General features: G+C 41.6%; 1 protein-coding gene across 3 annotated transcripts in view; it reads left to right on the plus strand.

Annotated features, from left to right (window-relative positions):
* RSU1 (Ras suppressor protein 1) overlaps positions 1 to 13,240 on the plus strand; it is a 96,752-nt gene that overhangs the window by 33,826 nt on the left and 49,686 nt on the right. For all 3 annotated transcript variants that reach the window (XM_082753208.1, XM_082753210.1, XM_082753209.1), the window contains exon 8: positions 7,397 to 7,529. In XM_082753208.1, the coding sequence (XP_082609334.1) occupies positions 7,397 to 7,529 (133 nt within the window). The remainder of the gene's footprint in view (positions 1 to 7,396; positions 7,530 to 13,240) is intronic.

Consider the following 13,240-nt stretch of genomic DNA (forward strand, 5'->3'; position numbering starts at 1 on the left):
TAAATTGGGATGCTGATCCCCTAAGCCTGTAACACTTCCTGTCCCATTAACATGCCTTTGATGTTAAATGTCTTTGACACCACGTTAATTCTCTTTGTTCCCAAAGCCTGTGTCGCACAGCAGCGTGTTTTGTAGCGGGGACTGCTGGCTTGCTCCTGGAGGTCCCAGTAAGCACCGAGCAACAAGGAAAGGGCATTTCCAGCACCTTGCAGAGATAGAGGACAGTGGTTGCCTAGTAAGTGGTCTCTTTCAGTTACATTAGGGGTGTTGGAGAAATGAATCTCATCTAGTCTGAAGTCACTCGGAACGGTTTTAGACAGAATATAGAAAGCTTTCGGAAATAATTTCCTGGGTTTCTGTCAGAGTGCTGTTTCTTCTCCAGCTCCCCTTAGCTACCCACACAGTGGCATCAGCCTGGTTGCCTTGGTACCTGCCTGAAGGCAGCGTGTGGTGGAGTTTGGCTGTTGAGACGGCTCGATTTGTCATGTGAAAGTACAAGTCATGAGCCCGGGGTGTGTGACTGGGAGTGCCTTGTGCACCCTACTGAGCAAGTTCTTGTTGGGTTCTCGTTCTCCTCTGTGAATGCTGATGTTGTTTACTTGTGCTACTCGTCATCCTGCTAATGTCAGATTTTGTTGTGTGCAGTGATGGTAGAAATTGCTCGGGCTTGGTCCAAGAGAGTCAGCCAATCTTCCTGTGAGTTGGATAGGAATCTGTGAATATGCCAGGTCTGTATTCCTCCTTTGCTTAATACCTGGGATGTTGTTGAAGGGAAGAGTTGGGTATTTCGTGCATCCTGATGTTTTTCTCAAGCTTTATCTTCAGGCCTGACACATTCTTGAGTGAAAGTCTTCTTGTGTCAGCCTCTCCACTGCGCTTTGCTGTAATGATTCTGGCTGACCTTTGCTGTTTTGTTGGAATTTCATGTAAATATCTCAGAAGAGGGTTTAAAACAAAGTGAATTCAGTGCTAGGAAAGGTTGAGGCAGGACAGGACTGGAGAGTACCATCTTCTTCCCCTAGAATTGTAATAGCAGCAGCTGAAGCAGTACCGCTAAGCCTTGATTCACCTCACCTTGACTTCAAGGGTAAAGAATTCAAGATCTAGTTGGTTTGCTTTCGCTTTATTTATTTCTGCCGTGGTCTTTTTGCTGAGACTTCAAGCAAATGGAATAGCTGTTCTGGGATCACACAGAATAATCTGAGTCTTTATTTAACCTGTCAAAGGGAGGAGTGAGAAGAGACTTAGGTGCAGACCTTGGCTATCTCCATGAGATGAAAGCACGGGTGAATTTCCTGTCTTGTAGGAGGGCAGAACAAGCAGCACTGCTGAAGAACTGTGGCAGCCCAGTTGAGAGCAGAAATGAAGAATGCCTTTTAACAAAGTGATGAACCGTCTGAACAAAACACCAGTGGCAGAATCTCCATCTCCTGATGTTTTTCAGACCACATGTTTTTCTGTTCCAACTGTCTTTGTTAAACACTTCAATTACTGAACTGACACAGGGATAACTGGGCAAAGCTCTGCTGTTAGATGTATTCAAGAGAACACTCAAGTCAGGGTCTAATCTCTGAACTCATTATTGGAAATTTTCACTTAAGTCTCAGAAATCGGTAGAATAACGTGCGTGGTTACTATGTATCTGGGCTCCTGCTTTCTGTCTCTGAAAGTAATTGTAGAACTGATGATGGGCTTAGGCTTCAGTGTCTGCCTTTCAGATTGCTCATTCAGACTTCTCTTCCCTGGGGCTTCCCGTCTCACACGCACAGGCGAGGCTTCAGCACTGCCATCTGAGCGGTCAGACAAGCAGCCAGAGGAAGGCTTCCAGCCTGCTCCTGTCGGAAGGATGCTGGGGAGTATCTGTAAGGCTTGTTAGCATCTACCTGATCTGACTTCTTGTTATCTGGGACTCGAACCTGCTTCCCTGTTAAGTAAAACGTCAACAACTTTGGTGCAAGCACAACCAACGCAAACGCAGTTTCAGAGTTGTCTGAAGTGCTGATCGCCCTACACCATGCGCTTAGAGCTTCTCCCATAAAAGAGCGTATTGGTGACAGGGCAAAAGTGTTGCTGGGGTTGATCTTTTGAGGGCGCTTCAGTCTAGGTTTAGATTTACTTGTTTTGTTTTCTTTTGGTACCTAGAAGCTCATTAATAAGCAAATGTATGTTTCCAACATATGTTATGGAGCCGTGGATCTGTTTGTCGTACTGACTATTTCTATGATTGCTTTAGCTGATGCCAAAGAAGATTGAGTCACGCTTTGCTTGTGTACGAGTCTTTCCTCTGTTCTGCGTTACCCTACTGCTCCTTTATAACCACCATTTAAATCTCTCTTCTTCTAATCCCTCAAAAGCGATAGAGGTCTTCAAGGCGGAGATGATCTTCCTTTTTACAGGAGTGATCTAAGTTACCAATCCACAACTAACATGCACTTCAGACTTGTGTAAAAATCATTTGCTTTTGATAAACTATGCCATAGAAATCAGTATATATTTGCATGTTTTTATGTAGAATTTAAGACAGTATTCACAATTAATTGCTTTTGTATCACTTTTATGATAAAATAGTCATGACATTTCTTCCACCCCCATGCTTAAACCAATCTCTCTCTCTATGGAGGCAAAGCACACGCCACAAAAGTAATAAAAATTATAAGCCCTGTAGTGTAAAGCGAATCTAAAACAAGATAGCATAGACATATTTTTACATACAACCTAAGTTTAAATTTAGTGTAGTGGATTGATCCCTTGCTTAGCCTTTAATAAAACAGGATTCAGAGGTATTTATATCTAAGCAAAGAAATAAAATTAGTTTCATTCCTCCCGTCCTTATGTATGACACTGAACGAGTAAGACCTCTATGTTGTAAAGGGAAAGAACATTTAAATCACAGTATTAAGAGGAATCACTACAATGAAGGCCTGAGGACTGAGGACTGCCTGAGGACTCTCCTGGAGGTCGGTGCTGGAGGCTGGAAGGTGAGGCAGAACATCACCGGGAAGCAGAAGTGAAGTGTAGCAGGATACAGGCCCCAGATTGTTTCAGCTGGAATTCCACTGATTTTAATGAAGCTCCACCAGGGATGAATTTAAGCCATTACAAAGAGGCGTAGATCTGGCATTTTACAGCTCGGATCATGTTTCTTACGCTGAATGCCAGCGTTCTCTTCTCAAATGTCAGACTTGTTTAATTACTTTATTTCACCTTTTAATTTTTGAAAGTATTTAAAGTGTTGCTGAGGGGCGTTGGAGCGGAAAGGACAAAGTCAGCTTTGTGTTCGTACTGTTTCATTGTGTTTGTATTGAAATAATGCCTACGTATACTAATCAGACTTTATTGTACCTTACGCATACATACCTGCTATATAATATTTACCTGATGTGATACAGCACAGGAGACTGAGGGATTTATAGGTGGATATGAGAGGTGCCTGCAGGCTGGATCTAACGGCAGGAAGAGCTTGGGGAAGTCTGGAGACACCCCTGGGCTGGGTCAGAGGTAGCATTATGGCAGGGTCTGACACTTTTCCACAAACAAGACTGCAGGAGGCAGCATTTTATCTGCTTTTATGAGCTCTTTTCTGACTTTTGCAGGCAGTTGAGCAAAATATGAGTGTTTACACAAACGGCTTTTATTTCAACAGCACTGAAGGAAAATGACAAGAACTGTTATCTAGCGCGCTTGAGATCAAGTGCAGGATAGGTTTATCAAGGGGTGCAGGGAAACTGTAGCTGCCTCTGCCCTGGGATGTCACTCAGGATGGGGCATGCTTATTTTAACTTATTTTAAGAAGAACATTAGAAGCTCTCAAAAATAATATGAAAAACATTTCTGGGATGTAGGGAAGGAAGGGGCTGTGCTTGACTGGTCTTGAGGACGGCCTTCTCTCTTACCAGAGATACGTGACTGTAATGGATTTCATGGGAGTTGATCTCATTCATGTTGGCCAAATACCAAGAACCATAAGTCCATTATAAAGAAATACAACTGTAGCCTGCGTGTTATGCCAAATTTTATTAATGATGAACAGTTTTTTGTTTGTTTGTTTTTGTGGTTTTTTTTTTAGAGGTTAATGTGCATGTTAAAACAAACCAGTGTAGACCAATGCAGTCTCCAACCCTAAAATACACCGTGACTGAACCTTCAGTACTGGCTTTTTACTACAGGCAATTTTGTCTTTTGCTTACTAAAAATATCAGAGGGGTTTGATGTGATCTGTGTAGCAGAACAGGATGCAAAGTTCTTGAAGGCCTGGGGACAGTGTGCTGCTGCTGCTAGACACTCAGTGTGAGGACACATCTGCCACATCTCTTTCCCTGGCCCTCGGATCTGGTGCTGCAGGGATAGGATGAGGGCATTTCTTAGCAGAGTGCTGCTGTTAAAAATATTTCTAGGCAAGAAGACTGTTTGGAGGGGACACAGCTGTGAGGTGCCTGGCTACAGAGCACGACTCCACCCTTCACAGGTGGGTTGGCTGGAAACACAGAGGGGCACCAGGACATGACCCTGGGCAAGGTATTGGGATGAGCCACACGTTCTCAGCCCATTTCATGATTTAGTTTTAAGGCTGCTTTGTTCTCCGTTTGCTTGCCGTGTGGCAGGAGTGACAGGTTATGTTCTTCCCTTCGTGCTGGTAAGGTGGGACAGGCTCTCTGTACTGTGCTTAGTTTTGTGCCCTTCGTTGCCTACAGCTTGTTGCCCAGGTGGAAATGTAGGCATTGAATGGGGGTGAGTTTAAAGTGCTTGGTGCCCCGTCCTTCCTCCTTTCTTTGGGACAGCCCTCCTTGACTCCTGCTGCCAAAGAGCACCTCTTCTCTGGCTACTGCTTGCCATGAAGACAGAAGGGTTCTTTCTTTGCATGTCACAAAGCATTATTAAATTCTTTGATTAACCACCCTGGGGATGAGGTAGCAGTTGTGACCCCTGATGCCACCTGCGCTGCCTTGGAGAAGCTCTCCCAGAGCAGCTGCTGCTTTGCCAAGGTGCTTCCTGAGCCAGGAGGAGCTGGATCTAGCTGTGGATTCCAGACTTGTGGGTGCCCCGTTTTTTTGCCATAAGTAGATTAAAAAGTATGACATCTCTACCTGCTCCAACAATATTTGGGACAAAGAGAAGGCAGAATAAAGTGAAGTGGCTGGAGCTCTGCAGTTCATTTTGCTTGAGCAGTCGTCTTTTTGCTGTAAGATTTCTCTGGCTCTAGTAGAATAGTATTTATTTCGATTAATTGCGTTTAAATGGGCATGTGGTATTTAGGATTGGAAGTGGGCGCACTCCACTGTGGGGATGGGAAACATACGGCAGCATTCCTTGGGCTGCACATTTCTGAACCAAGTTGGGAATTCAGCTAAGAAGCTTGTGGAGATTGTGGGAATGTGAAGCTTATTCTTGCAGACAACATTGAACCTGACCCATGATGGGGCCAAGTTTGTCTCCCCAGGTGTGACTATTTTTATGAGCTGTGTACAGATGCATCGCTTCGCCTTGACGCCGTACTTAGCGGGCTGTAATTATATGCGAGCACTTACAGTGTTGGTAGTTCTGGAGAGAAATGCATGTGTGTGTGGTTTTTTTTTTTTTGTTTTTTTTTTTTTTGCAGGTAATAAAATGGAAAATCCAATTTGCTGTTGCAAAGTAAGCCTCTGAGTGATACATGATCTTCATAGCAGCATCGGTCAGGGGGTTACTGCTAATCGCAGCGCGGGCCGGCTTCCCTGGTGGCCTGTGCCTTACACTGAGCACTGAATGGTGTGAGCTGTATCCTGAGCCAGCCAGCACAGATTTAGACACCCTGCTTTCTAGCTTATTAGGTCCTCGTTGTCACAGTACTTAATCCTCCTTCCTGATCCTTGTTAGAACACCAGGGCTGGCTGTCCCATAATAAAGGAGCCGGGCGCGAGGCTCCTAACTGGAGGCACTGGAGCGTAAGGCAGACAGGGCGATGGCTGCCTGACTGACAGAGGGGTGAGATGCCTCCTGCATGTCGTTATTTAACGAGAACAGCCCTCAGACAGCTGACAGATGAGCCCTGTAAGGTAATGGTAGCTTGTTGATGGGCCGATATGAGATGCATGACATCTTTTCACACAGTATAATGGTCTGTCTTTACTCTAATTGCATTAACCCTTCTTACGGAGAGAATAACGTTAAGGATCAGCTGGAATGGAGAACACGGGGAAACGCAAACGGTTTTCAGAAGTGCCTGTAGGAAATGTGTGCTCGTGCTACTTACATAGGTGCCTTTCATTTTGAAAAATGAGCACATCAGGTTGATTTTAGAATTCCCTGACAGCTTGGCTTGGTCAGGCTTCTAAACGTGGTATTTCTATGTTTTGTTTCCCATGGTTATCTATACAAAGGTATTTTATATTTGTGGCTTTGGATTTCTGGGGGGATTGCTGAGGCTCCCTTAATCACAAAATTCACATAAAAAATTTGAAATGGCGGTAGAGATTTCCTGTTTTAATTTAAGGAGCACAAATGATTTCAATGTCTAAAATTATTTCAATGCCTAGGCCTTTCTGGAAGTTAGCCTCTTGTATCCATAGTCATGAAGAGTTACAGTATAGTACTGTTGTGGTTTTTGGGTGGCAGTTTTTTAGAAAACAGTCAAAAAAAACCAACTCCTTAAAAGTCTATTAAGTCTTCCTGTCAATGAAATAGGCACAACTGGCATGTTGCAAGCCTGGCTTTGTTTGTGTTTGTCAGTATAGAGAAGTGTCATCAGGGACCTGCAGCAGGATCCTGGCACAAACAGCTCGCTGGGCACTGGGAAGGGAAGGAGCCTGGTGGGCATCGCTTGTTGGCATTGTGCTTGGAGCAGGGGCTGAGAAATGCTGTGCAACGTTAAGCTTCAGTGCAGCTAAATCCTCCCGTCCTGTCAGTCTCCGTGCATGACTCTTGGCCGTGGTAGACAAGGATAACTTGCTGAGTTGCCCTGTAGAGCTGAAAGTTATGTGTAATGGCATAGCTACGTGAAACCTTTAAGGTTGCAGGAGAGCTGGGAAGTTCAGAGGGAGGCATCGGGAAGCCCCATGCTCTTATTCAGTTGTTCTGGCAGTGCTGACTGAACTTACTCCCATACAGGACATCCCAAACCCCATCTGCTAGTAAGTCCTGCTTAAAACTAATTCGGTGAATAAAAATTATAAAGAGTGGCCTGAGTTCAAGTCTGCTGTGCAATATGCGGTACCACTGAAATGAATAGGGTGCAGCAGCATCCATCATGGTTGGAACTATCATTTCTTCTTTTTCCTCTCTCTTAAACCTGAAATATTTGCTTTGTACTCTATGAAATGAATGAAAGGTGTTTTTTTTTTTATTCACAGCCAGGTATTTCTTTATTTTTTTTTTTTAATTTCATATTTTTTTCATCTGCCATTTTTTAAATCCCTTTCAGGTAATTTGGATTTGACTGGTCAAAAGCAAGTCTTCAAAGCAGAGAACAATCCTTGGGTGACACCAATAGCCGACCAGTTCCAGCTGGGAGTGTCTCATGTGTTTGAATACATTCGTTCAGAAACATACAAATAGTAAGTATTACATGACACAGTTATGTGCTGTAGGTGTGTGTTGCTGTTTGTTTTTTTTTTCCCTGTGGTGTGTTTAGCAAAGTGTTATCACCCTTCTTTCATAATCCATGCACTATCTTGGGATTCAGGGCAAACAGGAAAACCTGTAAATTTTTATTTAGTAGTTTTACTAACAAGAAGGTAAATTAATGTGATTCGGGTATGTTAGAAAGGCATAAAGATTGTTCAGTATTGTCCTGCTTTTGTGGTTCATTTCTAAGAGCGACGTAGAAGAGCAAGAATTGAAAGCCTTTGAAAAGTACTAATTTGAAGTATGTGCAGTAAGGTTTTATGCACTGAAGTAAGTATTTGTTGATGGTTTTGACTGTAAGTTTCTTATGTGTTGAAAGAACTGTCTAGAATTCAAACCTGTTTTGGTCTGGGCTGGTTTACGTAAGTCCATAACTCTAGCAATTCAAATAGAGGTACTACTGCTTTCTTCAAGTGCTGGACTTGTTCATTTTAAATCAAAATTCGGAGTACAAATGCTAAGTATTTGTTTGGGAAATAATGTCTTTAATCATTCACTGAATTGAAATATTTCCTCACACTTAAACTATCCATGTTACCAGTCCTAGTAAAACTTCACATGGCAAGTTATTTTTGTGTCTGAAAACTACCTTGATGCTGCCTTCCTGAATCATTAGGTAGTACAACAGATGGTACCCCTAGATCAGAAACTTAGTTTTTGCGTTTCCTCTTTACTTAAATTTATATTTTAGTAATTTAGAAGCATTTCTGACCATTTTTTGTACAATATCTGTCAATTCAAAAGAGAGCATTTGTAGATAAAGGTTTTGGGATTCCAATTAAGTAACTGAGATATGAATTTCTGCGTGAAACTGTTAAATGATCTAGCAGTGACTGTTGTATGCTGTTTTTCATTTACAGAATTCAAGTGAAAAGGGTCATAGATCAGAGTGTGGTAACAAAAACTGTGTGCCTCAGAAGTATCCTGATCTTTGTGCAGTAATACACATTTCTCAAGGTGCATTTATTCAAAGATATAAGTAGGCTGTAATACCTCTCTTCCAGCAGTCTTCTCTTCTGCAGACATGGTGGAGGGAAGCAGCTGTTTCCCTAGACCTGTCTCCACAGTCCACTGTGCAGCTGCATCTAGGTTTCTTGATAACATGTTTTGTAATTTCGTATGGCCAGTTTTATGTTCCTGCTTAAGCAGTGTAGATTAGGGTGCCTCATGCAGGTCTTACACGGACAGCACAGGGATCATGAGGACAGGAAAGTTTAAAGGACTGAAATTTTAAGAATTTGACCCATGCTAAGATTTTCTGGGGGAGCTCTTTCTATCTGTCTATAATAAAAAACAGTAATAAATAATGGTTTTGTAGCAGCGATTAATAAACCGCTCCGTCAACTTTCCTTTTGCACCCAAAATTAAGATAAAAGATTCTGTAATTCATCACTTGCCTCAGCTGTTGCTCTTTGTTTTAAACAAACCACATAATGTTTGCTGCCTTGTTCTTTGCCAAGGTGTAATGGTGTCTTGTTGCCTAATGGGTTGATTTTGATTTTGACCACAGTAAATATTTGAAGCCTTTCTAGTTGACAGTGCAAGCAAACTCAGACTTCAGCCATTAACGGGGAAAATGGAATCAAAAGAGTCATTGCATGGGTCCTTCAGAATTCAGCTTTGATCTTAGCAGCTTATTCAGTTAAAATGTCATATTGTAAAATATCAGTGATGAAAAAAATGTGTGCAGGTGATAGAGAAGATGTTTTATTATCGTTTCCAGCATACATTTAAATCATAAATTAAACATATCAATGTAATTTTGTTAGAAGGCCAGTAGCAACTTGTTTTGGTTCTTCATTGTGCTTGTTTCATGTATTCTGTAAAGAGTTTGTAGATTTTCCAGTGAAAAAGACTCCTTTTTATCTCCAGTTTCCTTTAAATATGCGATCTGAGAATTACTTGCATGCCACCTGCTACAGACATTTTTCAATTTGTGGAAAGCCAATTTTAGAACTTAAAACTTGCAAGGAATGGCATAATCTGGTTAACAGGTCTTGTAGTGTTATTGTGCACAAAGCAAATAAGTTGTGAACATACAAGAAATTAAAACTCTTTTTTGTGCTGAAAATTTGATCTTCTCCCTTTAACAACTATACATATTCAGCTTTATTTTTTCTTCCAGAGATTGTCCAGGTATTGTATCTTCTTTTTTTCTCATTAAGCCAATCACTAAACTGAAATGTGAATGTAGTAATTTTATCTGTAGATATCTACTTTTATGCACATTTGAACGATTAGATTTCTTTGGATCCTTCAGCTCCCCCCAAAAGAAATTTAACATTAAAATTAACTTATATTTGATAGACGCAGGCAGCTTAACTTTTAATCTGAGACAAAGCAGTGTAGTTAACTGGGTGATTGGATAAACTTCTGAGGTTGGGTAACCTCACTTTTGCAATACTGAGAAAAGAGAACGGTTCATACATATTAGTAGCTTACAATCAGTATTGTCATCTCAGATCAGGAAGTTTACTTTGAGGTACAGGCAGATGTGGACTTTCATAAACTAGGGACCATGCATCTATATTGTAGATGGATTTTGAGCTCCAGAGATGGTAATTCTCTCCCTATGCCCATTGCTTTTGCTAGCTGATTGGAAATATTGATTTTACTTTGTTTACAAGTATAACATTGTCTATACTGGCTAAGACAGAGAGGGTACGCTCACACAATCGTGAATGCCAAGTTTCAGGGCCTTAGCGAGTTTCATTTCACTAAGTGGGTTATGTTAATATATTTTATTTTGTGTTTTCAATGGCTAGATCATCATATTTACTCAGTTGCTGTTATCTCAGCCAGAAAGTAGTAACTCACCGAGTATTGGCAATTTGCTCGTTTGCAGTCACGTTACTAAACCTTGAGGTTTCTTCTGATAGCTGGCACAAGCCATAACAGTGCTGCAATCACCATCAGAGTTTTCCATTCAGATTCTGAGGCTGCATTTGTGAAGTAGCTATCAAATAGATCAAAACACTCTTCTTTCTCTGGTGAAATACCCTGGCCATTTCAAGCATGGTCAGTGAAAAATATCACCCCATTTTTAGCCTCATTTTAGGATATTCCTGCCCTAGTGATTAATTGGTAAGTAGAGATGACACCTTCGAGGGATGAGTATGTTTAAAGAAGCTGTCATTGTCTCACTTACCTTTATGTTTTCATACTCCTGTTTTACATGGTAGTTCAGTGCCAAGTACCACATTGGAGTAGTACTTGACTTCAGAAGGGTGTCAGTCAGTAGGCCACTCAGATCAGCTGCTCCTACTTAGTAGGCTCTTTCCTTTCCTTTAATTTCCTTACCTTTCATGAGAAATGATGCCAGGTGATTTTTCAGCCCCCATTTTTCAAGGAAGACTTGTGCTGACAAGAAGCTGGGCCATATATTGTGTCAGAAAATCTGTGTGGCGGGGCTCTTAATTCTCAACAGGGAACTCAGCAGCGTATGGCACTTTGCTGCCTTTTGTTGGCTAGAATACGCCCACTGTACATATCATCCTGTGACAGCATCGTTTGGAAACGGGTCAGTTTGCCAAGAATGTAATGATTCTTACTCTCTGACTGCCACACTGGCTTTTGGAAAGTTCAGGTTGTAAGCTGAATTTTGGCCTTGATTCTCTACATACTCAGGAGGTGCCATTAAACTCCCCATGTGGCATCAGGGTGGGATTGAAAAGCAGCTGAAATACTTATTCAGACAGTAAAGGGTAATGGCAACCTCATCTCCTCAAAGAGCTTAACTAAATGTTTTATTTTTTATTCATGTGTGTGTTCAACTTTCAAAGTGACCTTTTTGTTACAAGCATATTCTCAGAGGATCGTCTCTGTGTAGGGTACCAACAAAGAGATGATGGATTGTATGATTTAGTGGCTATAACGCACTTAGACAAGTGCAGACAGACATAAATGTTCGAAAGAAACCAATGAATTAAACTTCTACGAAGAACTGAAATCCTGTGATGTTCATCAGGATTGGTGTCAGATAATTAGTGATTTGATTAAGGTGAGGTGAAGCTCAGATGTGCAGTTGGTACCTGAGGGTGGGTTTGATTGCTGGTGTTCACAGATTCAGAGTTAATCCAGAAAGCTGCCCTTTGGGTGTGTTTCTGGCATTAATCAGTCGTGTGCTCTTGATCAATCTTCATGTGAAAGTTGCTCTTTGCCTGTTTGTTCTTGTAACAGAAAGGGTACTGATTCTGCTTTTGTCACAGTGCTCCATAGCAGTCATCATCACCCGATGGCATAATCTCAGCTGCAACAAAACAATTTGCTAAATGCTGATTACTTAGAATGACATTCAGACTTACAGCACTTCTAAGCTGCTGTTGAACCTGACACTCACCTTTTAACGCTTTCTTTAATGATTCTCCTTGTTTGACCTCCTTATTTCAGCGAGGCAGAGTTACGATAGGACAGTGACCATTAGTTAACTTTCTAGAAAGCTGCTTTCCTCAGGAGGCAGTCAGCCTGAAGCCGAGAATCTCAGCAAGATGTTTTGCAAAAGGAAATAGGCTGTGGTTTTCACATTTCCATCGGAAAAGGTGGTAGAAGAGCAAGCCATTTTCAAGACTGACACACTCTTACCAGCGGAAATAGTTTGATGAATGCTATGCCAAGCATGTATCGCTTGGCAACACTGAAGCATAGGTTTTCCTGTGCTAAGCATTGCAAGTGAAAACCTCGTTTTATTGTCAGTGACAGTCTGGGAGAATCCACCCTTGATTCAGTCCTGTCCCTAGAGACAATCTCCTCTCCATCTTCCTTCTTTAGGATGAACTATCCTGCTGGAAACCCACCGCTCTGCGGCAAATCCCCACTGCTTCCAAGGCAGCAGGCACAGGTCAGGAAAAAAGGGATTCTTTTTCTGGGTTATAGTAATGAGGAGTATTTTTGCATTTATTTTTAACAACTAGAGGAGACTGGGTAAGATACTCAAAGGAATTCAGTAGAATACAAATAGTATTCAGAAATAACTCTTGGACTCTTTGGTAGTTTGTGGAAGAGAAATTTTCTTCTAGTACTTCGCATTGTCATTGTTCCTACAGAGATGGCTCTTGTGCGTGCTCCTACCATGAACCTTTAGTAAGTACTTCTTCTTTCCCCTTCTCGCTTTTACATTGTCATTATCCTGTGCCCTGTGCAAAAATTAAGACGGTTTCATATATCTAGTAGTCCACTGCTGGAGCTCATTTCTATATTTCAGTGGCTTTTTAGCCTGGCATCTTTATCATTTGGTCACTGCCATGGATGTGCCGTCTGTGCCAGTGGTGGCTGTGATCTCCTGTGCTTTAGGGTTATTTCAATGACTAGGTAATGATGGCGGTAACAAGATGACCTCGGCGATTTACCAGAGGTGCAATTCTCTGAGATGCCCCATCTCCTGCACAGATGAGGTCGTGGAACGTGAAACTTCATTCCAAGGAAGGCAAGAAGCAAGATTTGGTACAGCTAAGAAGTAAACAAGAGTTTATAATCCTAGTTTAGGCATTTCAGTCACGTATCAGTAAAAATTTGCAATTAACCAGGAAAAATCTTTTATCAGCTTGATGTGGAGAAGTATAAAAATGTAATTTACATTTGGTTTTGTTTTATCTAAGGCATGGTACTGTATATTTTATATGAAAATACTGATTTGTATTCCACC

Source organism: Aythya marila (genome assembly GCF_965140915.1).
Source record: "Aythya marila genome assembly, chromosome: 2".
Classification (NCBI taxonomy): Eukaryota; Metazoa; Chordata; class Aves; order Anseriformes; family Anatidae; genus Aythya; species Aythya marila.